At 49.0% G+C, this 22360-nt stretch overlaps 1 protein-coding gene across 1 annotated transcript; it reads right to left on the bottom strand.

The window, feature by feature from the left end:
* Positions 1-208: 208 nt before the first annotated feature.
* On the bottom strand, positions 209-22246 carry HADHB (hydroxyacyl-CoA dehydrogenase trifunctional multienzyme complex subunit beta). Its single transcript, XM_081904190.1, has 16 exons — positions 22107-22246; positions 18843-18917; positions 17789-17830; positions 15939-16035; positions 15413-15457; positions 14795-14894; positions 11728-11815; positions 9946-10133; positions 7954-8134; positions 6857-6978; positions 5362-5441; positions 5193-5240; positions 2857-2944; positions 2259-2333; positions 955-1119; positions 209-720 (listed from the first exon to the last, which is right to left on the bottom strand). The coding sequence occupies exons 2-16, from the start codon at positions 18907-18909 to the stop codon at positions 685-687; spliced, it is 1422 nt and encodes a 473-aa protein (XP_081760316.1). The 5' UTR covers positions 18910-18917; positions 22107-22246; the 3' UTR covers positions 209-684.
* Between the last annotated feature and the right edge of the window lie 114 nt (positions 22247-22360).

Here is a 22360-nt window from a genome sequence, read left to right as displayed (position 1 = left end):
GAATGGTGGGGTATAATAATGGCTGAAGCAAAGAGATCCCCCCCCACCCCGTGAGCTGATATCACCCTGCAGGAGCCAAGAGAACTGAGCTCTGAGGAATCCCCATTGTAATGTCGGTCGTGGTGGTGGTGGGGTCTGTTGCAGGCTGCCTGCACCCTCAAGGACCGTGGAAATAACTGGAGAGAATAAGACACACACTCGCCATGCCCACCTTGTATTTCTCATTTATTAAGGCACAGGTGTGGAGACACAAACGCTCCACCTTTGTTAACAGTCCACTTCCTTCGTGCTGAGCCCTCACCCCTTGGGAAAGATTAAATATCCCAGTTGACTGCAGTTCAGATCGAAAACCCTATTGAAAAACGGCAACAGGCTTAACTTTAAAAACCGAACCATTCATCACTGGACTTCCTCCTGCTTTCGGAAGTCAGAGCACTCCAAATCTTTAACGTGTTCTCATGCAAGAATACAAGGGGGAGGTGTCCTGCATTTCAGAAGATAAACTGCAGAAGGCCCCTCTATGGACTAGGCAGAACTTCCAAGGGTCCAACTGCTACTAGAAAATATGTACAAAGGCCATTGGGTGTCCATTCGAGGAAGGACCAGGGAGGGATTCTTGTGTTAGCGCATTGAAGCGGGACGGCTGTGTCACGAAGGGCGAGAGGAAGACAGTCCTGGATGGGGTTACTGTGGGTAACGCTCCACGATCATGGCGTGGCCCTGCAGGCAGAAGAGGAACAGGAAAGGGTTTATTCATTAAGGGACCTGCAGGTGGAGGAACAAACCTCTCCCCTCCCATAGAGAGGCAGGAAGGAGGAAGGGGGTGGGATTTCTGGGAAAGGAGGACCGCAAAGGCTGCTATTTAGCAAGACCCTGCAAGGGCTGAGATGCCAACGGCAAGGAAGGCAGGCAGCAGTCCCACTGGGAGGGCGAGGTGGTGCTCCTTCGGCTTACCTGTCCTCCAGCGGCGCATGCGGCCACTAGGCCGTACTGCCCTCCTTCCTTCTTCAGCCTGTGGGCAGCGGTCATGACCAAGCGGCAGCCGGTGGCCCCAAAGGGGTGTCCCAGGGACAGGGAACCACCCCAGTTGTTGAACTTCTCCAGAGGGGGAGCGCCGACCTGCAAGCAGAAGGCAAGAGAAAAGTAGGGCCCTGAGTGCGAGTTACCAAACTCACCACCAATGTGGGGAAGGATCAGCTCCTGGTGGAAGATCAAGGGGGGTCCTTCCAGGTCAGCCACACCAAGACCCCCAAAGGAGCAAAGCCATGGGGGCAGTGAGAAGGGAGAAAGCCCTGGCATTGAAAACTGGGTACTGAGTTCAGGGGTTCCCCAAACTGTGGTCCTCAGGCCACCAGTGGCCTGCCAGTTTCATTCAGGTGGTCCATAGGTGAAGCGCATGTTCAATTTGAATTCCATAGAATTCACTGTGTAAGGTAAAGGTAAAGGTACCCCTGCCCGTACGGGCCAGTCGTGTCCGACTCTAGGGTTGTGCGCTCATCTCACTTAAGAGGCCGGGAGCCAGGGCTGTCTGGAGACACTTCCGGGTCACATGGCCAGCGTGATGAAACTGCTCTGGCGAGCCAGCACCAGTGTAGCACACGGAAACGCCGTTTACCTTCCTGCTATAAAGCGGTACCTATTTATCTACTTGCACTTAAGGGTGCTTTTGAACTGCTAGGTGGGCAGGAGCTGGGACCGAAAGACGGGAGCTCACCCTGCTGCGGGGATTCGAACCGCCGACCATGCAATCGGCAAGTCCTAGGCACTGAGGTTTTACCCACAGCGCCACCCGCGTCCCTTCACTGTGTAATACAATGAAATAAATAAAGGCAAGAAGGTAAAAGGTAAAGGGACCCCAGACCATTAGGTCCAGTCGTGGCCGACTCTCGGGTTGCGGTGCTCATCTCGCTTTGCTGGCCGAGGGAGCCGGCATACAGCTTCCGGGTCATGTGGCCAGCATGACTAAGCTGCTTCTGGCAAACCAGAGCAGCGCACGGAAAGGCCGTTTACCTTCCCGCCAGAGCGGTACCTATTTATCTACTTGCACTTTGACGTGCTTTTGAACTGCTAGGTTGGCAGGAGCAGGGACCGAGCAATGGGAGCTCACCCTGTTGCAGGGATTCGAACCGCCAACCTTCTGATCGGCAAGTCCTAGGCTCTGTGGTTTAACCCACAGCGCCACCTGCAGGCAAGGCAAAGCAGAGGCTATAAAAGAGGAGGACGCATTCACAGCAAAACTGCTAACATCGGCCCCTTACCTTAGACTTCCTGCCCATGTAGTTCTGGGCAAACCAATCCGAATCCATTGCTTTCATATTAGCTAGAATCTGCCCCTAGGAGGGAAAAGGGAGAGGAAGGGTGACGCTCTGGGCAGCAACAGCAGATAGAGCCCTAGAACTGTAGAAGCATTAAAATCGAGAAGCAGGACTAAGATATGGAGATATGCTTCAGAGATACAGACCATGGGGACCTCCGAAAAATTACTAATTATAATTTGGACTATAATTTGTTTTTGTTTAAAATTTTAGTTTTTTATTTGAATTGGAGCAGTATGATTGGACGTATTAATTGGATGTTTCTTACTGGGGGGAAAATAGAGTCCTAGAACTGTAGGCTCGGAAGGGACCCCCAAGGGCCATCTAGTCCAGCCCCCTGCAAGGCAGGAATCCCTGTCACGTAATCTCTCTTTAAAAGCCTCAAAGGACGGAGGGTCCACCATTGGAGACCACTGGTCCAATTCCCACCCTTTGAAGCCGGAGACGGCAAGCTTGTTCAGTCTTGTACACGGCAGCCCTTCAGATGTTCGAAGATGGCTATCCTATGGCCTCTCAGCCTCCCCTCTCCAGAAATACTTACTGCAAAGGCCTCGTGGAATTCAAAGACATCGATGTCTGCCATTGTTAAGCCGGCTCTTTCCAGGACTTTGGGCGTCGCGTAGGTTGGCCTGGGAGGGGAGCAGAACGGAGAGTGGCGTTCAGAGTGGCTGCGAGTGCAGAAAGAGGAGGCTTGCAGGGGCCGGCCCCGGGGGCCGCTGCCTGTCTCGCCAGCACCCAGAAAGCCCTTCTGGGTTGAATTTGCACCCCATCCTCTGCTAAGATAATCAGGGCTATTTTTAGTTGTTTAAGGCCTACAAGACACTAACAATATAGTCATACCTCGGGTTGAAGTAGCTTCAGAGTGAGCGTTTTCGGGTTGCGCTCTGCAGCAACCCGGAGGTAACAGAGCGCGTTACTTCTGGGTTTCGCCACTCGTGCGTGCGCTCAAAATGACGTCATGTGCATGCGCGGAAGCAGCAAATCGCAACCCATGCATGCACAGATGCGGGTTGCGTTCGTTTCAGCATGCGGACAGGGCTCCAGAACGGATCCCGTTCGCATCCAGAGGTACCACTGTACTGAGATGTGGGCGGGTGGGCTGGAGGAATCGTGACACCCCAACCAGAACCTCTCCAAAGTGCAATAAGGTTTTGTGCAGTTCCTCTGAGCTGCCAGGACTCAGGCTTGCCCCCCTCCCTCAAGGCCTCAGTTCCAAAATCCAGGCACCCAAACTGGGGCGCGGGTGTTGTTGGCAAACTGGTATTTCTTGCCACTAATCAGCATTCACCTGTTCCAACTTGGCCGCCTCCCCTGAATGACTCTGGGATGGGGCTGATGTCAACCACACGGGTCCCACCCCACGGAAAGAGTAGACGGGGCTTGGCATGCATGCCCAAGAGTCAAAGAGATGGGTGGCCCCTGCCTTGCCTGCCTCGGGCCCCTGCTACTTGCAGGACCTGAAAACTGCCCAACCCCAATCGCCCCAGGAATATCGGAACTGCCCACTGAGAGCCAGCGTGGCCTAATGGTTAGAGGAGGCACCCCAAACTCAGCCCTCCAGCTGTTTCAGGACTACAACCCCCATCATTCCTAGCTGACAGGACCAGTGGTCAGGGATGCTGGGAATTGTACAGGTGAAACTCGGAAAATTAGAATATTGTGATGACATGGCTCCCCAAATCAACACAGACTGTGGAAACTTCACACTGGACTTCAAGCATCTGGCATTGTGTGCCTCCTCATTCTTCCTCCTGACTCTGAGTCCTTGGTTTCCAAATGAGATGCAAAAGCTGCTCTCATCAGAAAAGAGATTTGGGGAGCCATGCCACGCCACATTGAGGCAGTAATTGATGCAAAAGGGGCCCAAACCAAGTACTGAGTACATATGCATGCTTCTACTTCTCAGAGCTCCAATATTGCTCTATTTGCAGTCCTTGTTTTGCTGATTTCATTTAATATTCTAATTTTCTGAGACTGTGAATTTGGGGTTTTCATCAGCTGTATGCTATCACAATTATAACAGATAAAGGCTTGACATATCTCGCTTTGCATGTCATGAGTCTATCTCAGATATTAGTTTCACCTTTTAAGTTGAATTACTGAAATAAATGAACTTTCCCACAATATTCTAATTTTCCAAGTTTCACCTGTAGCCCCAAAACAGCTGGAGGGCTGAGTTTGGGGATGCCTGAGTTAGAGTGTTGGACTAGGACCTGGGAGACTGGGGTTCAAATCTGGACTCAGCCATGAAGCTCACAGGGTGACCAGGGTCCAGTCGCTGCCTTCTCCCAGCCTAACCTGCCCCTCAGGGCTGTTGTGATGCATTAAACGAGGAAGAGGAGAGCCATGCACATCACCTTTAGCTCCTTGGAGAAAAAAGTTGGAATATAGGTAAAGGTAAAGGGACCCTTGACCATTAGGTCCAGTCGTGACCGACTCTGGGGTTGCCGCACTCATCTCACTTTATTGGCCGAGGGAGCCGGTGTTTGTCCGCAGACAGCTTCTGGCCAGCATGACTAAGCCGCTTCTGGTGAACCAGAGCAGCGCACGGAAATGCCTTTTACTTCCTGCCAGGGCGGTACCTATTTATCTACTTGCACTCTGACGTGCTTTCAAACTGCTAGGTTGGCAGGAGCAGGGACTGAGCAACGGAAGCTCACCCTGTCGCGGGGATTTGAACCGCCGACCTTCTGATCGGCAAGTCCTAGGCTCTGTGGTTTAACCCACAGCGCCACCCGCGTCCCATAAACACAACAAATAAGCAAACCAGGAAAGGATATAGGCAGGAAGCTTTGGGAGAGGGCAGAACTGGCTGTGTGTGGCTGGAAAGGCAGCCTCAGGTCTTTTGACGGAGAGGAAGAACCATTTGCAACATACCCAAGCAGGAGCTGGTCCTTTGGGTCCTGGGAGACGTACACAAAATCCCTGAGGAAGAAAAGCAAATAAGTTGGGGGTTCTTGGAGGGAGGGGACAGCGGAGGGAAAGGCCTGCCACACTATCAAAAGGGATGGTGTGGAAAAGCAGAAGATGGATGCCCGCGTAGTACCTGAGGTAGGCCTTTGGTTTGTACCCCATCGCTAAAGCCTTCTCTTCGGACATCAGCAGCACCGCCGAGGCCCCGTCGGTCTGGGGAAAGGAGCCAAGAATATTCCATCAGCTGAGAGCAGGGACCGCGCCCACCCCCACAATCTGCCTGTCTCTGTATTCAGCTTCACTACATATGAATTGTAGAGTTGGAAGGGACCCCTAAGGGTCATCCAGCCCACCCCCCTGCAATGCAGGAATCACAATGGGGAAAAGGACTTTGCATTTTAGTGAGTTTCAATCTCAGGAATTCAAAAGGAAGGCTTAAAACTCACTGTCATTCTATGACATGCTGAAATCAAAGCCTCCTTCTCAAAGAGGCAGCCAGCCTGTATCTGTGGTGCCAGGGAAGGGGAGAGACAGCTGTTTATGGGGTGGTATTGATACATAGGGCCTAATGCAGGAGGGGTTAGGGGGGAGAAAGCCGAGGTGGTCTTCCTGCTGTTGTTGGGCCATAACTCCCATCCCCCTTGACCGTCGGCCATCCCGGCCGGAGCTGATTAGAGATTACGCTCCGTTCATGTTCAGTGCCAAACAACGGGCTGGCAGCAGGCAAGTGAGCGCCAGGCACTGGCAGCCTCTCCTCCCATCCCACTAGCCCCCTGGGGACAGGCCTAAAGAGGGATGCTGTATGTCTGTACAGAGACAATTGCAGTTTGCTGGCAAACCAGAAGTAAGATCTTTTTATCTCTGCAAAGTCAAATTCCTTTACCTCTTTTAGCCCTATCTATCTATCATCTATCTATCTATCTATCTATCTATCTATCTATCTATCTATCTATCTATCTATCTATCTAAAAGGGATGCGGGTGGCGCTGTGGTCTAAACCACAGAGCCTTGGACTTGCCGATCAGAAGGTCAGCGGTTCGAATCCCCGTAATGGGGTGAGCTTCCATTGTTCGGTCCCTGCTCCTGCCTACCTAGCAGTTCGAAAGCACATCAAAGTGCAAGTAGATCAATAGGTACCGCTCCAGCGGGAAGGTAAACGGCATTTCCGTGCGCTGCTCTGGTTCGCCAGAAGCGGCTTAGTCCTGCTGGCCACATGACCCGGAAGCTGTCTGTGGACAAACGCCGGCTCCCTCAGCCTATAGAGCGAGATGAGCTTGCACCCCAGAGTCGTCCGTGACTGGAGGACCTAATGGTCAGGGGTACCTCTATCTATCTATCTATCTATCTATCTATCTATCTATCTATCTATCTATCTATCATCTATTGTAAATCATATAAATACAGATCAGCTAAATGTTGGGCCACAGGATGCAAGAAGAGCCTTTAGCTGGATCAGGCCCATGGGCTCATCCTGCCCAGCAACCTGTTTCAAACACAAGACCGCTCTTGCCTCCTGAGGTTTCTGGGTATTTAGAAGCATTGCTGCCTCGAACTCTGGTCAATGATTTCAGGGATTCCAGCACAGGTGAAAATCCCTTGTTCAAATGATGCTGCGTGTGGTGCCTTACCAGGAAAGACGAGTTGGCAGCTGTGACTGTCCCGTAGGGCTTGACAAAGGCGGCTTTCAGCCTCCCCATCTGCTCCATCGATGACGGGCGGACTCCGTTGTCCCGCACGACCGTGTCCCTGCCTGGCAGAACCAAGGTTATTTACAGCCCTGCAGAGTCCCAAGATTTGGCTAGCTATTTTCAGACCAGTATTTAAGCTTCAGGCTTCCTCATTTCTGCAGTTCCCAAGGATTCCCTCACCACAGCAACGTCTCCCGTACCTACAGGCCCTCTCTTCCCTATCCCCACCCCTTTTGCTCCTAGAAGCCCTTCCTTTCACTAGGAATTTCTGCCTCTGCCTGGGGTCAACAGCAGCCAAAGTGGTACACCCAGATTCAGGATCAAAGTCGGCCAAATGTGATGATGAGGATGATGATAATAATAATTATAATAATTTTTATTTATATCCCGCCCTGAGCTAACAGCAATAAAATCACAGTAAAAACATAATAGGGGAAAAAGAAAAAAAAGGAAAAAACCCAATTTAAAATACAGTGGTGCCCCGCAAGACGAACGCCTCACAACACGGAAAACCCGCTAGACGAAAGGGTTTTCCGTTTTGGAGGCGCTTCGCAAAACAAATTTCCCTATGGGGTTGCTTCACAAGATGAAAAAATCTTGCGAGTCCCTGCGGTTTTTTCCCGCTTTCCCCCCCTTTTCCTAAGCCGCTAAGCCGCTTAACAGCTGATCCGCTGATAAGCCGCTTAACAGCTGATCGCTAGAAGCCGCTAGACCGCTGTAGCGCTAATCCGCTAAGATGTCAATGGGCTTGCTTCGCAAGACGAAAAAACCACTAGACGAAGAGAATCGCGGAACGGATTCTTTTCGTCTTGTGAGGCACCACTGTACAGGTTAAAATGCAATTTAAAATGCAGCCTCATTTTAAAGGTAAAGGTAAAGGGACCCCTGACCATTAGGTCCAGTCATGTGGGTGGAAGGGAACTGGGCTTCCCCCTCCTGCAGCAGATAATTCTTACCCCCTCCCCATCTGCAAGTTCCCAAGCGACGCCCCACGAATTGCCCAGGGGTTCCTCCCAACAGGACCCCCACCGCGGTACCTGGCACTTTGAAGGACACGAGGTCAGTGAGGAGCCCTTCGTCCTGGGCCTTCTTGGCCAGGCTGTGGGAGCGCAGGGCATACTCGTCCTGCTCCAAGCGCGAGATGGCAAAGGCGGCTGCCAGGCGGTCTGCCGAGTGGCCCATCGTCTCGCTGGTGGAGAACTCAGCCACGGCTGGGAGCTGGTGGGAGCCAGAGAGGGCTGGGTGAAAATCGGTCATAGGAATCTTTTTCTACTACGATAATACCTAACACCCCACCCCCTTACATTACCTACAGCAAGTGAGATGGGAAAATATAAACTATGTGGAAATAACAATACTATATAACTATATAACTAAAGCTTTTGTTTTTTGAAACGCTTGGAAGAAGATAAGAGACTCTCCAAATATTGATATTAGAAAGAAGCAGGATCTCCTTAGCCGCTGGAAAGACACCAAAAAATTTTGGACAGATTCTGAGAAGGGTAATGTGACGCATTCTTTAATTGGGATCCGCCATTATGGGATAAGACCGAGTTGCAGAGATAAATAGTCATGGGGGAGGTGAGCTCTTATTTTGTTATTATATCTGTACTTCAAGTCCAATTTGGCAAATCTCCCCTGGAAAGACTAATGTTGGATGCAACCTGTCTGAGAAAATCAATGAGCAACCGCCTAGATTTTATTTCATCGGAACTGAGAGAAGATGGCGTCTGCCACCCGAGAAGGTGTGGAGACATAAGATGATTAGAGCCCCACTGAACCTAAAGCATGGGACGCCCCAATAATAATAATAGAAAAAAATTGGTAGAATATTTGGACTATATGATATGTATTTGTATAATTTGGAATACTTAATGTGATCTGATTGGATTGTTAAAATGGAAAACTTAATAAAAATTATTTTTAAAAAAGAAAAAAGAAAATCGGTCATAGGAAGGTGCCCGACACCGAATCAAACCCACTGGTCCATCTTGCTCCATACTGTCCACACTGGCTGGCAGCAGTGGCCCTCCAGGGTTTTGGACGGGGGTCTCTCCCAAGCCCACCTGGAGATGCCAGCAGGGACTGACCTTTTGCTTGCAAACAGATGCTCTACCCCTGATCTACATGCAGACAGCGCCAACACAAATAATCATAGATAAATAAGAATAAAAATGTGCACCCCACCACCGAGACCATTCCACTGTAACTATGCAACATCCCAAAATTTCAACACCTCTTGCAATGGTTTGACCCCTTTCCGTTTTGACAGTGCAAATTCTACAAACAGCCTCCATATCTCCTCAAAATCATTTCTCCTGCATATTCCCCGTCTTACTTTAACAGCACATGTTAATTTAACATTCACAGCTATATCCCAGACCAATTTATACCATTCTTCCATTTTATATTCTGCTTGCCCCTTCCACTTCCTAGCTATAATAATTCATGCAGCTGTCAATAAATTTGTGAGCAAGTCCTTCACAGCCTGCGAACTTTCCACCCCATCGTAAATTGATAACAATGCTACCTCTGGACTTTCAGTCAGCTTTAACCCCGTGATTTATGTTATCTCTTTATACACCCTTTGTCATCTTTTTAAACATATATACACCCCCACCACATGTGAACATAATTCCTGGTTTCCTGGCATCCCCTCCAACATAACACCAAATATTCCTTGTTTATTTGATTTAATCTGACTGGTGTTAAATACCGCCTCCAAACTAATTTATAATAATTCTCTTTTATTCTTAGAGACAAGATTTTCAATGTAAGTTTCTTCCATATTTCCCCCCACCTTTGCCTATCTATCTGCCCTGTTGTCTCCTTTTCGCAGCCTCTTGGTTTCCTTGAGTGCTGGGAACTGAACACCAGACTAGTAGTTGTTTTAGGAGCTGAAGACATGAAGAACAGAGGCCAGAGACACCCAACTGTCCCACCCCACGAGCCGCCAGCCAGTTTGGTTTGTCCTCACCGAACAAGCAAGAGGAGAGAGAAATGGGGTTAGCCTTGTTCATTGTTTTTACCTCTGGAGCAAAGTAATCGGGACGGATCCTGGAGATGAGGGACAGCCTCTGGCCCAAGCTTTTTGCCCTCGTGAGTCCAAGCATCGTCTTCCTCATTTTCCGGCTGTGTCTGATGGGGACGTCGGACATCAGCTCAACGCCACCAGCCACCACCGCGTCCATCTGGCCAGATGCAATGAGACCGACTCCTGCAGAGATTGGGAGGAAGGAGGCGCCGTGGAGTTACACTTCCTAGGAGAGAAAAGGCAGCATCACCTCCTGCGTGAGGAATGCCCTCCCTGCCACTGGCCTTGGGTACTTGCCCAGGGGGAGCTCCCACTCGCCAAGGAACGGCCAGGCGCTCCCTTTAAGCTCCTGAGTGTCCTTTGCACCCACATCTTTACCTGCCCCATGTGGTAGCAGCAGGGCAGCAGGTGGCCGTGGTCTGGGGGAAATGGCCTCATGGCCTCTTTACGCAGACTCCAGCCCAATCCATCTAGAGGAGCCTTTCTCAACCTGTGGGTCCCGAGATGTTGTTGAACTACAACTCCCATCACCCCTAGCTAGCTCAGGGATGATGGGAGGTGTAGTCCAACAACATCTGGGGACCCACAGGTTGAGAAAGGCTGGTCTAGAGCATTTATTTACAGAAAGGTTATCAGTCTTCCAGATTCAGAACACCCGAAGCAACGCCTTCGCCAATTCTTACTTGAAATCTTTGATCAACGCCCACCATTTCTATCCATTTTTACCGAGTGCAGTGTCTACTGCAACTGCGAAAATTTCCTGCCCTCTAGGTGCTCTCACCTAGGGGGGTGTTTCTATGGGCTGTTTCGAACCTTCTTCCTTCCGTGCTCACCCTCCTTGGTCAACCTGCTCCTTTGTCTTGGTCAGATCTCACCCATTTGCTGTCTTAAGTGGGACAGCAGCAAGAACCTGCCAGACACTCCTTCTGCATAGGACCAGGCACAGTGGTCCCCAAACATTTTCAGACTGCTGCCCCCTTGGTTCCATAAACTCACTCCAGTGCACCTACCCTACCCTATGAAAAGCATAATTCAGAACTCCGCTCTGCACAACCCTCTGATGAAGATGACAACACAATAAAATTCGTAACATTAACAATCCATTGCACAATTACTCAAAATCCAATGAAATCTATTTAGTTTAATTGATTCGACAAAATGGAAGACCCTGATCCAGTGAAACCCGCCATTACCAACAGCTGGCCATCTTGTGATGACTCAGAATCGTAAATACAAACAAACGTGACCAAAGGAAATAAAATTGTAAGTGATAAGAACAGTAAAACTTAAACTACGAAGCAAGGAAGCTGCTCCGCTTTGGCTCCAGCCTGGTCAGTTGTAAATAAGAGATCAAGGCGCTAAGAGGGGCCCAATCCAGTGCCCCCTGCCCCCCGCTTGCCTCTTAGCCTTCCCCCAGGTAATCCCACTGGCCCCAGGGAGTGGTACCACCCACCTGGGAACCATTGACCAGGCACGTGTCCAGTCATCAATCCACAAGAAGGAACATTGCTGCTTACCAGAGAGAGCTGCATTTTTGGCTTTTGCCAACATGTGTTCAAACATTTAACAGTTTTTTTAAAATTAAAAAGGTGCTTTTTGAAAGAGTAGGCAGCTGTTTCTGGACAGAGCGGAGAGCAATGAACTCCCACTTCGGAGACCCAGGGCTATGCCTTGCTTCCTGCTGGAGAAGCATCCGACAGGTTATTTGCAACTCTACAGCCAATTGCTGCATTCCCCCTTGTTCTTCAACTGTGCCCCCCCCAGACAACACTGGTACCTGTTGTCATCGCCTGGTTTGAAGAGATGCATGCCATGGTGACTGTGTGGGCAGGTGTCTTGTCAGAGAAGCCAGCTCCCAGGGCAGCCTACAGAGAGGAGGAACACAATGCAGAAAACTTAGCAAACAGAGTGCTGAGAAAGAGCTTTATCTTTACAACACTTCCTGCAGTGGGAAGCAGGCTGTGACTTGTGTATCAGAAATCTTGTGAGGGGCACCTGGGTCTTGCCAAAGGCCACTTGACATATTATGTGGCTGAGCAGGGAGGTGAATCTGCTCTTTGGGTCCGTACAAACAACCACTTGCTAGCACAAGAAGCCTGCAGAAACTATGATTCTGTTGCTATTCAAAAGCAGGGTAGTGGTCAATGAAACCACTTGTCCCCTTAGCACACATTCTGGAGTCTCTGCTTGTTCACTCACTGGGAGCACTCACCTAATTGCGCTTTAAGATTTAAGCATTTCAGAAGAAACTACTATTGGTCTGAGGGTGAAGACAAAATATCCGCAAAATGTGACAAGTTATGTACGCTGAGAGCCAGCGGTGCAGGACTAGGACCTGGGAGACCAGGGTTCAAATCCTTGCTTGGCCATGAAGGTCACTGGGTGACCCTTTGGAGCCAGACACTGCCTCCCAGCCTAACCAACCTCGTAGGGTTGTTGTGGGGATTGAATGAGGAGGGGAAGAACCATGTATGCCACTTTGAGCTCCTGGGAGTAAAAGGCTGGGTACAAACGCAATAAAATGAATAAGATAACATGTAATTGCCACCCTGGGCAGGGTATAAAGTGAATAAATATATCCTATTTTTACTCCATACATTTAAATCAAGCTGACAGAAGTGAGGAGATTTCACCCCTCCCATAGCCAAGAATCTGCTGATGTTCTCTGCTGATTCTCCAGAGAGGAGGGGCAGTTTCTGCTCTCTACTTATTCCGCTCCAGCCTCACATCAAAGTGTCAGAGAGAGAGAGACTGAGTGTTAGAGAGAGATCGTGTGTATAGATAAGGTTGCTGCAAAGAGCAGCTGCAGACACTCAGTGCAATTCAGCATTTTCGTTTAGACCTCTTTTAGCTCTGTATATAGTTGTGTACTATAGTTGTAGATAGAATAAAGAAGATCTTCTACAGAGCTGCTCTCCGAGTCGTTTATGCTCTGCTGCACTCTGCTGTGCAATGACTGTCTTCTTGTGGAAGTGAATCCGGTGCTCACAACTCTAAGCTGTGAATCCACAGCACCTTGACCTGTTCCTATGGAGAAGGTGGTCTCTGGAAGTGCTACCCAGCTCGCCTAGCCCAGTCGGGGCTGAGTGGATGAGTCCAGTTGGTGACACTGGCTCAAGGGCGGTGCTGGCAAGAAGGGGAAACTCAACATTTGTCAGGAGGAAAATATTAAGATTGACTGTATCAAGTTGATGGGCAATGCCGAAATGGCAAAAATGACCAAAAGAATCAGAAATCAGGAGGACCAAAACTTTAGTAAGGAATGGGGGAAATTTATAATTTGTCTAAAAAACAACTGTAAACAGTTAAAGCCGTTAGGATTGGAATAACACTTGTAGTTTAATGGTGAATTTTGGACATAACGGAGAGGTAAAATATTTGGACTATCATAAAAGATGCAGGAGGAAATGATTAATAATAGGACCCACAAAGGGGAGGAGGGAAGTCCAGGAGATTCTTTGGAATCTTGTTTTTTTATGTTGCATGTTGGATATGTGAGTGTAAAACGCTGATTTGAAAACCAAATAAACAAATTTACAAAAAAATAAAATAAAAAAATTGACTGCATCACCAATGTTTGCATTTCTCTTGAAAAACAAGTTGCATAAATGGTTAATACGTCATGGCGCTCAGCCTAATGACAATTATGACCAGGCTTCATAATCTCTGGATAAAGGATAACGGGGACGAGGGCTGGGAAAGGCCCATCTCTACCAGAGAGGAGGAGGAGGAGGAGGAGGAGGAGAAGAAGAGGAGGAGGAGGTGGTGGAGGAGCGGGGAATCGAACCCGGTTCGCCAGATTACAAGCCCACCGTTCTTAACCACTACACCACACTGGCTGGTGTAGTGGGAAACTGTTGCTAGCCAGAATCTGCAGAGCCCTAGGCTAGGTGAGCCAATGGCCTGGCTGAGGATTTCCAGGGGGTTGGACCCGATGACCCTTTGGCTCCCTTCCAACGCTAAAATTCTGTGATGCTACGGGATAAGGCAGCCCCCGCCACGTGTCCATGACACAGGAGGAAAACACCTGAGTCATGGAGGCTTGGATACACATTGCCACAGAATGCTGCTCCTGAGACACAGCCAAGTGGGTGAAAGTTCAGGACAGAGCTGGAAGTTAAAATTAAAAACAAGGGCTGGACTGAGCAGCCCGTGAGATGGGAGCCAGCAGGCTGCGGCAAACGAAGCAGGATCCTGGGGAAGCACTGCCAGGCTGGAGCAGGCAGCTCTACACAGCGTCCGATGGCACTGGGCTTCCCCTGCCAGACAGCCGCACAAACGATTGCTTGGCCTTAAAGAGAAGGTGCAGATACTGCAAGACGTTCTGGCCACGGTCAGAAACCAGAGATCATTTGCACGCAAAACAAAAAGTCACTGGTGGAGGATTGCCACGGGTTGCTGATAAATACTGACGGTTTCCTATGTTTGCAATCTACACGTACGCAAACAGGCGCACTGGCAACACCAAGTATTTTGTAAACGAAAGGGGATCCCAGCTGACAAGTTCAAAGTCTGCTGATATGAGATCTCTTTTAGGGTAGGGGTCGCGCCTCAGTGGAAGAGGGTCTGCCTTGCAAGCAAAAAGTCCCAGCCTCTCCAGGTAAGGTGGGGAGAGACTCTTGCCTGAAACCCTGGAGAGCCACTGCTGCCTTTCAGACAATACTGAGGCAGATGGACCAAGGACTTGTTATTAGGCAGCTTCCTGGGTTCCTAACAAAGGGAATGAACAGGTTGACACCCACCATGATTTGCCCATTCATAAACACACAATTGGTATTCAAGTGACCGCAGAGAGATGTTCTGCTGCGTAGCTGCCTAGCGCTTCTTTCAATAATTTAACATACCTCTCTAGCTACATTGCTGGTTTTCACCTCCTGGATAACGGTGCCAAACACAATGTAGTCCACAACGTCCTTGGGCACATCAGTCCGGTTCAGCAAGCCTCTGCGGGAAGAAGTCAGAGAGGGGAAAAATCAGTGGCAGGCAGGCCAACCCAAGAGCATTACCCTCTTGGTGGTTATTTCACATAAGCTGGGAAGCAGCTGGGTTTAGAAGATGAACCTGTTTTAGGGTTGCCATATGTTCAAATTTTCTGGACAGATCCAGCATCTGGGCAGAAATCGGTAAAATGTCTGGGGAAATCCAGATGTATGGCTGACCATGTTGGCAGTGCCTTTTTCCATAAAAATATCTCAAGAACGGCAATTTTATTTTGTGATTTTGCCGAAAAAGCTCAGCAGCTTTTCACTGTTTGAAATATGGCAACCCTACCAGTTTGCTTAGCAACAACACAATAGCAGAGAGCCAGTTGCTGTGTACACCCAGATCCACAGCTTTCATAGCAGCCATGTTACCCCACTAACATATTTGTTTTGTCACTCCAAGTAAATCTAGAGTGTAACTCCTGCTATTCAGGAAAAAAACTATCCAATTGTTGTTGTTTTACCCATTAACTCACTTACTTTAGTGCCGCTCTGGCCAAGTCATGTGGCATCAAGTCTGCATACCTGACGATTAGAGAGGAAAGAAAAACATTAAGGCCTCAGCAATGCAAGGATTTTGTTTTTTGCTCAGCGCAGGGTGAACAGATCAATCAAATCTTTATTACAGTCACCCAATCAATAACTAATTATAAGTAATTCTACATTGCTACGAGTGCTGTTTTGGATCATAAGGCTGGTCCATGAAAATATACTGAATTACTTAATGGAAGAAAAGTCCACTGCAAAAGTGGACGTTGTCTGGTAAATCTTGGCAATGCCTCCTAACTTTTCAGCCACTCACTGCTCTACAGATGGTCACAGGACAATGGTAGCTGTCGAGTCTCTTATTTACATGCCAGGCTAGTAGGCGCATCATCTTCAGTTAACTTTAAATTAATTTTATGAAGCTGCACAGGCATTTTCTCCGTCAACACCAGGTTTCTCCTGAGACATTATAAGTCCTTTACAAGTCCCCAGACTTTACAAGGAGGGATTTAATACTTACGAGGTTCCTGACTGCAGAAATGGAATGCGAACCCCGTCCACCACCACAATATTCTTCACCCCATTTTTAGCCAAGGTTTTTTTAGTCTTGGGCTGAGCTGTGGAAAGAGAATGATAAATGACTACTGATTGAGACAACGCAGAGCAAGGGGGAACTCTGGGCACTTCAGAGACTGCTGGCTTCTAGTTCCCACCATCCCTGACCACTGGCCATGCCTGCTGGGACTGATGGAAGCCCAATCCAACAAGACCTGGAGGGTCATTAGTTCTCCATCCCTGGTTTAAGTCAAAACCTGAGTTTAATTCCCCATCACAGTCACCATTCAGTCTGAGAAGCATTCAAGAGTGTGTGTTCAGCTATGCCCAATCTATTGGCAAAACATACTCCTGAAACAACATACACAAAGTTACATGAACACTGAAAAGTGCTAATCCTTATAACCTACTCCCAAATGTTGAAAAGTTGATGGAACTGAGTATAAAGAAAGAAATAACTTTTACGGACAAGTTTGCTAACTTAACAATAAATGGCCTATTAGATATTAGGGCAATCTTGAAATTTGTCTAGAAACTCATCATTAATGACAAATAGCACAGCACTTGGATCCCCAAACAGCAAATGCAATTTAAAGACAGACAAACAGGGACACCCAGTTTCCATTGCGTAAAGAGGGTCTCACTTCACAAGGCGACGTTCTGAACCAGAACACCAGCTTTTGTGAATTCTGCACAGGTATGATTTGCAGTGAGCACAAAATGTTTGCAGAAACAAGACAAAATCAAAGTCCAAAGTGCATCTCGGGTGTAGGTAGTGCATGCCTAACCCACTTCAGTGGAAGAAGACACTAAGTAAAGAGACTTGGAGACCTTGTTGTAAAGAGGAGCCAAGGTTATCTTATTGAAAGCCTTGAGACTCTCTTCCCAAGAACCTGCAATCAGTCTCATTAAACTGTTATTCCAGTTTGACCACTCCCTTACAAGATTCCTGTACATCACTGGGAGTGCCAGCCTGAGATCACAGAGAGTTGCAACTAGATCCCTAACAATTTTGTAATAATGCAAAAGGCAAAACAAGAAACTATTGCTGGAGCTAGAAAGGATTTCTCTCTCAGTTTGTTGCTGTTGTTTTAAGAAGACAAATCAGAATCAGCTGAGAGCTGCAATGCACTTACAGTGGTGCCTCGCTAGACGAAATTAATCCGTTCCGCGATTCTCTTCGTCTAGCGGTTTTTTCGTCTTGCGAAGCAAGCCCATTGACAGCTTAGCGGATTAGTGCTAGAGCTGTCAAGCAGCTTCCAGCGATTAGCTGTTAAGCGGCTTATCAGCGGAACAGCTGATAAGCGGCTTAGCGGCTTAGGAAAAGGGCAAAAAAAACCCGCCGGGGGATGCAAGATTTTTTCGTCTTGTGAAGCAACCCCATAGGGAAATTCGTTTTGCGAAGCGCCTCCAAAACGGAAAAACCCTTTCGTCTAGCGGGTTTTTCGACTTGCGAGGCGTTCGTCTTGCGGGGCACCACTGTACTTGAAATCAACCAGTGGGATTTATTTCAAAGTTTGACAGGGGATCTGTATGATCCTAAGCCTCCAACACACTACCAAGCTAGTTGCAAGACTACACCAGCCCTGGAGTTGATGTACTTTATTCCCCAACCACTGCCTGCCATCCGTGGGTGGGAATTAAAAAACAAACCCCAGACCACAGCAGGAAAAGAGGAAAATGTCCCTTCTTCCCACCTTCTGCTCTGGCCAGCATGAGCTGGCAGGGCTTACAAAGGGCAATTTCTCCAATAGAGCATCTTCTCCACCCCACCTCCACCTTAGGATTGCTCTACTGGTGATGTTATTGGTTTACCTGCTGTCTGTAGCTGGGGCGAACAGCTGAGGGATCTTACAGCTGGAAGAAAAGCAAAACAAAATCCAAGTAAGGAACAAAGCAACAGCACCAGAGATTATCTCAATTACCAAAGCTCAAAGAGACTCTAATGTTTAGGATGAACAGCGGCAGGAATATTACGCTGCAGCTTTTCTTTGGACTCAATTTGGATGACAGTGCTTTCAAGTTCAGATCACTTCCAAATGTGCAACTGGCCTATTGTGCAATTGATTGTCATGGTTTATAGACAGAGCAATCTGGCACAGATGTTCAGATGATGAGGCATTAAAACAAAAGGAATCATTTAGGCAGGGCCACTGGCATCCTAGTTTAGTTATAGTGCAAGTTTTCTATGGCAGATCGTGCCCAAAGCAGCTTGAAATAAACATGAAGGATAAAAACAGAGCGACATATTTAGACACAATTACAAGACGCTGCAAAAGCTTCAAATAAGATACCGTATTTTTCGCCCCATAGGACGCACCGGCCCATAAGGCGCACCTAGTTTTTTTTTGGGGGGGGGGGAAATTATCTTTCCCCCAGGTACGGGGCTGGGGCGAAGGAAGCCCGAGCTTCCCCCAACCCCAGCCACCAGAACAGGCAGCTCTCTGCAATCCGTGGGAGCCCAGCGTCGGGCTCCCACGGCTTGTGGAGAGCTGCGTGAAGTTTGAAGCCTGGGCACGCTGAGGTCAGCGCGCCCAGGCTTCGGCATGCAGGCATCTCTCCGCAAGCCGTGGGAGCCCAGCGCCGGGCTCCCACCGCTTGCGGAGAGCTGCGCGAAGCCTGGAGAGCGAGAGGGGTCGGTCCGCACCGACCCCTCTCGCTCTCCAGGCTTCAGTGAAAGCCTGTCTTCGCCCCATAGGACACACACACATTTCCCCTTCATTTTTGGAGGGTAAAAAGTGTGTCCTATAGGGCGAAAAATACGGTAAATGATTTATACTGTCAATGTTACAGTTAGTTACAACCCACTATGACTAATTTTTTAATATTTGTACAAATTTGGCGCCTAACCAGAAGCAGCTGAACTTACCTAATCGAGCAGCCCATGGTGAGATAGCAGGAAGTGTTCTGGCAGAGCAGGTCAGCATGGATGTCATTTTGGAATCTGAAATGGGGGGGCGAGGAGGGTTAGACAGCCAGTGATTTATCTTGCTTGGCTTGTTAGCAACATTCATGTTGGTCAGCCAATTCAGCTCACATGCCCGGTCCAGGAAAGTCAAGGTCATTACTCCCCCCCACCCTACCTGCTTTCCAAAGCCACTGCCAAGTCTTCGGACAGATCACTGGGCAAGCAGAAACCACAACCTGAGACACAATGATGTGGTTGTTTCTCTATAGTGCAAAGATGCAACACAGATTAAATGACTGCAGATTCCCCCAGCATTTTATGGAAACTTTTTGCAGCAATGTTGCCCAAGGGGCAAAGTAGCCCGACGTCTTTGGTAAAACCAGAGAGTTTGCAGTCCCAGTAAACAGAGTTTGCTACATTTGTGCCTCTGCCTTTGTTTTAAATCTCTGCCTGAACGGGCACTTAGCATGTTTAAGAAATGTCAAAGGATAGCTTTACACATCAGGTTAAGACTGTAAAGAGCCTGTGTTGTTTAACACTGTGCTCAAAGCATTCTCTCTCCATTCCAAGACAAGAAATTCAGCTTTATTAAAAGTCAAATACCTCAACAAAGAATTCTTACAAGTGTTCGGCTCATAATCATGTTGCTCAACCCATTCATTTCCCTAATCTTTCATTCCAGGAACCAACCTCCCCAGCTCCATGTTACAATCAAGTTAGCCTTTAGAGGCGGGGGGGGGGGGGAGGTCAGTTTTTTGGGAGACCAGCATGGCTCCTATTTAGGAAGCATATGAAGCATATGCTGTACTGAAGCATTTAGGGGCCTGTTTTCACTAAGGCTAATATTGGTCCACAATATTACATCCGATATTAAAAGTTTTACAAAGGAACAAGTTCCTCTCAATGCTGCACCAAGCTCCCTCCTTGCAGGTGGGTCCAAACCCTAAAATGTTTCTGGGGCCACACCATCCCTCCGAACCAAATCCCACCCCACACTAGGTAATACCTAAACCTAGTCCACCCCATTAAGGTTTTTGGGAAGGGGCTATAGCTTAGCGGTAGAGCATATTCTTTGCATGGCTTAATCCGCAACATTTATAGGTAGAACTGGGAAAGAATGGAGACTCTGGAGAGACACTGTCAGTGAACAGAGAACTAGATGATCCAGCTATCTTTCTCAGCATAAGGCAGCTGCCTGTGTGCCAGCATAATATTAACAAAATGAACAGCTTCTTCTTGGCCTCCAGCCTTAGCTGTCAACGTTTCCCCTTTTTTAAGGGAAATTCCCTTATTCCAAATAGGATTCCTCGCCAGAAAAGGGAAAAGTTGACAGCTATGCCTCCAGCATCTGCCATCAGCAGAAAGCCCTCCCTTGCTCTCCATAAGAGCCACAGTATCCATCAAGTTTCAAAACTGGCAAATATACTACTTGTAAAGAAAATATGCAACCACACAGCACACCACAAGCCCAGGTAGTTTCATAACATGTGAGGCTGGAGCAGTGTAGAGACTGGACTACAAATTACAAAATTACAAATTACAAAATCCCTGGTCTGAATTTCATGCCCGCCATGAGGCCGTAGTTAAGTCAACCACTCCCTCTCCTAAGAGTATAACATGGTGAAAACAACAATTGCTACCTCACAAGGCTGTTGTAAGTATGACAATAGGACTGTGTACATTAAGCACTTTGAATGTTCTAAAGAGGCTATGAAGTATTCTACATTGTAGTAATAATGGGACACTCTCTGTCCTTTCCTCGTTGTCATAGTTTGTAATAATAATAATTTTTACTATTTATACCCCGCCCACCTGGCAGGGGTTCCACTTTCCTCAGCCACTCTGGGTGGCTTCCAGCACATAAAAAATAGAATAAAGGATCATACATTTCAAAATTCCTGATACAGGGCTGCCTTCAGAAGTCTTTGGAAAGTTGTGTATCTCTTTGACATCTGCTGGGAGGGCTTTCCACAGGGCGGGCGCCACTACTGAGAAGGCCCTCTGCCTGGTTCCCTGTAACCTCACTTCTCACAGGGAGGGAACTGTCAGAAAGCCCTCGGAGCTGGACCTCAGTTTGCGGGCTGAGCGATGGGGGTGGAGACACCCCTTCAGGTACACTGGACCGAGGCTGCTTAGGGCTTTAAAGGTCAGCACCAACACTTCAAATTGTGCTCGGAAATGTACTGGGAGCCAATGCAGGTCTTTCAAGACTGGTGTAGTGGAAGCTTTTAAGGAGCCAGGGCAGGGTTTTGTCAACCAGAATATAAACACTGGAAAAAAGGAGGATAAAGGCTGCTATCAAGGCATGCCTCTGGTATCCCCAGTCAGCAGATGGCTACTGGCCACAGGCCCTGCTTGTGGGCTTACCATGAGGGAACCTCTCCGGCCCCTGCAAGAACAAGAAGCTGGCCTAGATGGGCCCCCAGGACTGGCCTGATCCAGCTGCAGGGGCTCTTCTTAGGGCCTCAATTCTGATGCCAGGAGCATAGCTGTCAACTTTCAGATTTGAAAATAAGGGATCAGCATCCTCGAAAATAAGGGATCAGCAACCTCACCTGTCCCGGGGACAGTCTACGGGATATCTAACAATCTGGGATAGCAGCGGGAAACGGCACTGGAATAAGGGAATTTCCCGCAAAAAAAGGGAAGGTTGACAGCTATGGCCAGGAGTTTTTGTACTGTTGTACCAGAACTGCGCTGACTGAGCTCACTTCCCTTCCATACAAAACCCCCCACCCCACTTTCTTCAGCCCAACAACACAGGTTATGGTTGTGTCAGTCATGTGACTCTCGCCCCTGGTAATCCCTCGGGAGCCATAAATCCTCCCCGATCCCCTTGATCTCATCCCGCCTTTCATTCCAAAGGAGCTCCAGGGCCCGAACACGGCTCTCCCCCCCCCCCAGCCCTGTGAGGTGTCCTGGAGCTGTAGAGTCGCAAGGGGCACCCAGGGGTCATCTAGTCTAACCCCCTTCGGTGCAATGCATGGGGCTGAAGCTAAGAGAAGCAGAGGGCGGCTCAATGTCACCCCCCAGAGAGCGGCCTCGAGGCCTGGTCCCCCTCCTCCCCCCCATCAAAACCAAGGCCCTCAATCCATGGCTCTAACCATTGGGTCACACAGCCGCCCCCCACCGCCTCCCAACCCCTGTCAGGGCTCGAACCCGGCGCCCCGCGGGGCTCGGAGAGCGAGGGGGACAACCGGCGACCCTTCTCCTCCTCCTCCTCACCTGACGCGGCCGGCAGCCTCCTTCGCCCCTCCGACTCTCTCCCTCAGGCGACGCCACTCCCCCTCCGAGCGCGCCTCGGCCAGGAAAGCCCCCTCCGGCCTCCGCCGTCGCCCCTGGGGCTGCCCTAGCGCCGCCTGACGCCGCGCGACGCTTCCCCCGGCCCATTCTGAGGAGGAAAAAAACCCGCGAGGAAAGGGCGAAGCGCACCTTCGCGGGAGGCAAATATCCACGTGGAGAGGAGGGCCGGGGGCGGC

This window comes from Podarcis melisellensis (genome assembly GCF_964234715.1).
Source record: "Podarcis melisellensis genome assembly, chromosome: 3".
Taxonomy (NCBI): domain Eukaryota; kingdom Metazoa; phylum Chordata; class Lepidosauria; order Squamata; family Lacertidae; genus Podarcis; species Podarcis melisellensis.
Note: the sequence above shows the minus strand (reverse complement) of the source record. Positions and strands in the feature narration are given on the sequence as shown.

Excerpts from the sequence above, each read along its gene's own strand:
- HADHB (XM_081904190.1), bottom strand. The coding sequence starts at position 18,909 with ATGACATCCATGCTGACCTGCTCTGCCAGAACACTTCCTGCTATCTCA. Across the intron at positions 2,945-5,192 it reads AAGGACCAGCTCCTGCTTGG|GCCAACCTACGCGACGCCCA; the intron begins GTATGTTGCAAA and ends CTCCCCTCCCAG. Across the intron at positions 1,120-2,258 it reads ACATGGGCAGGAAGTCTAAG|GTCGGCGCTCCCCCTCTGGA; the intron begins GTAAGGGGCCGA and ends TTCTGCTTGCAG.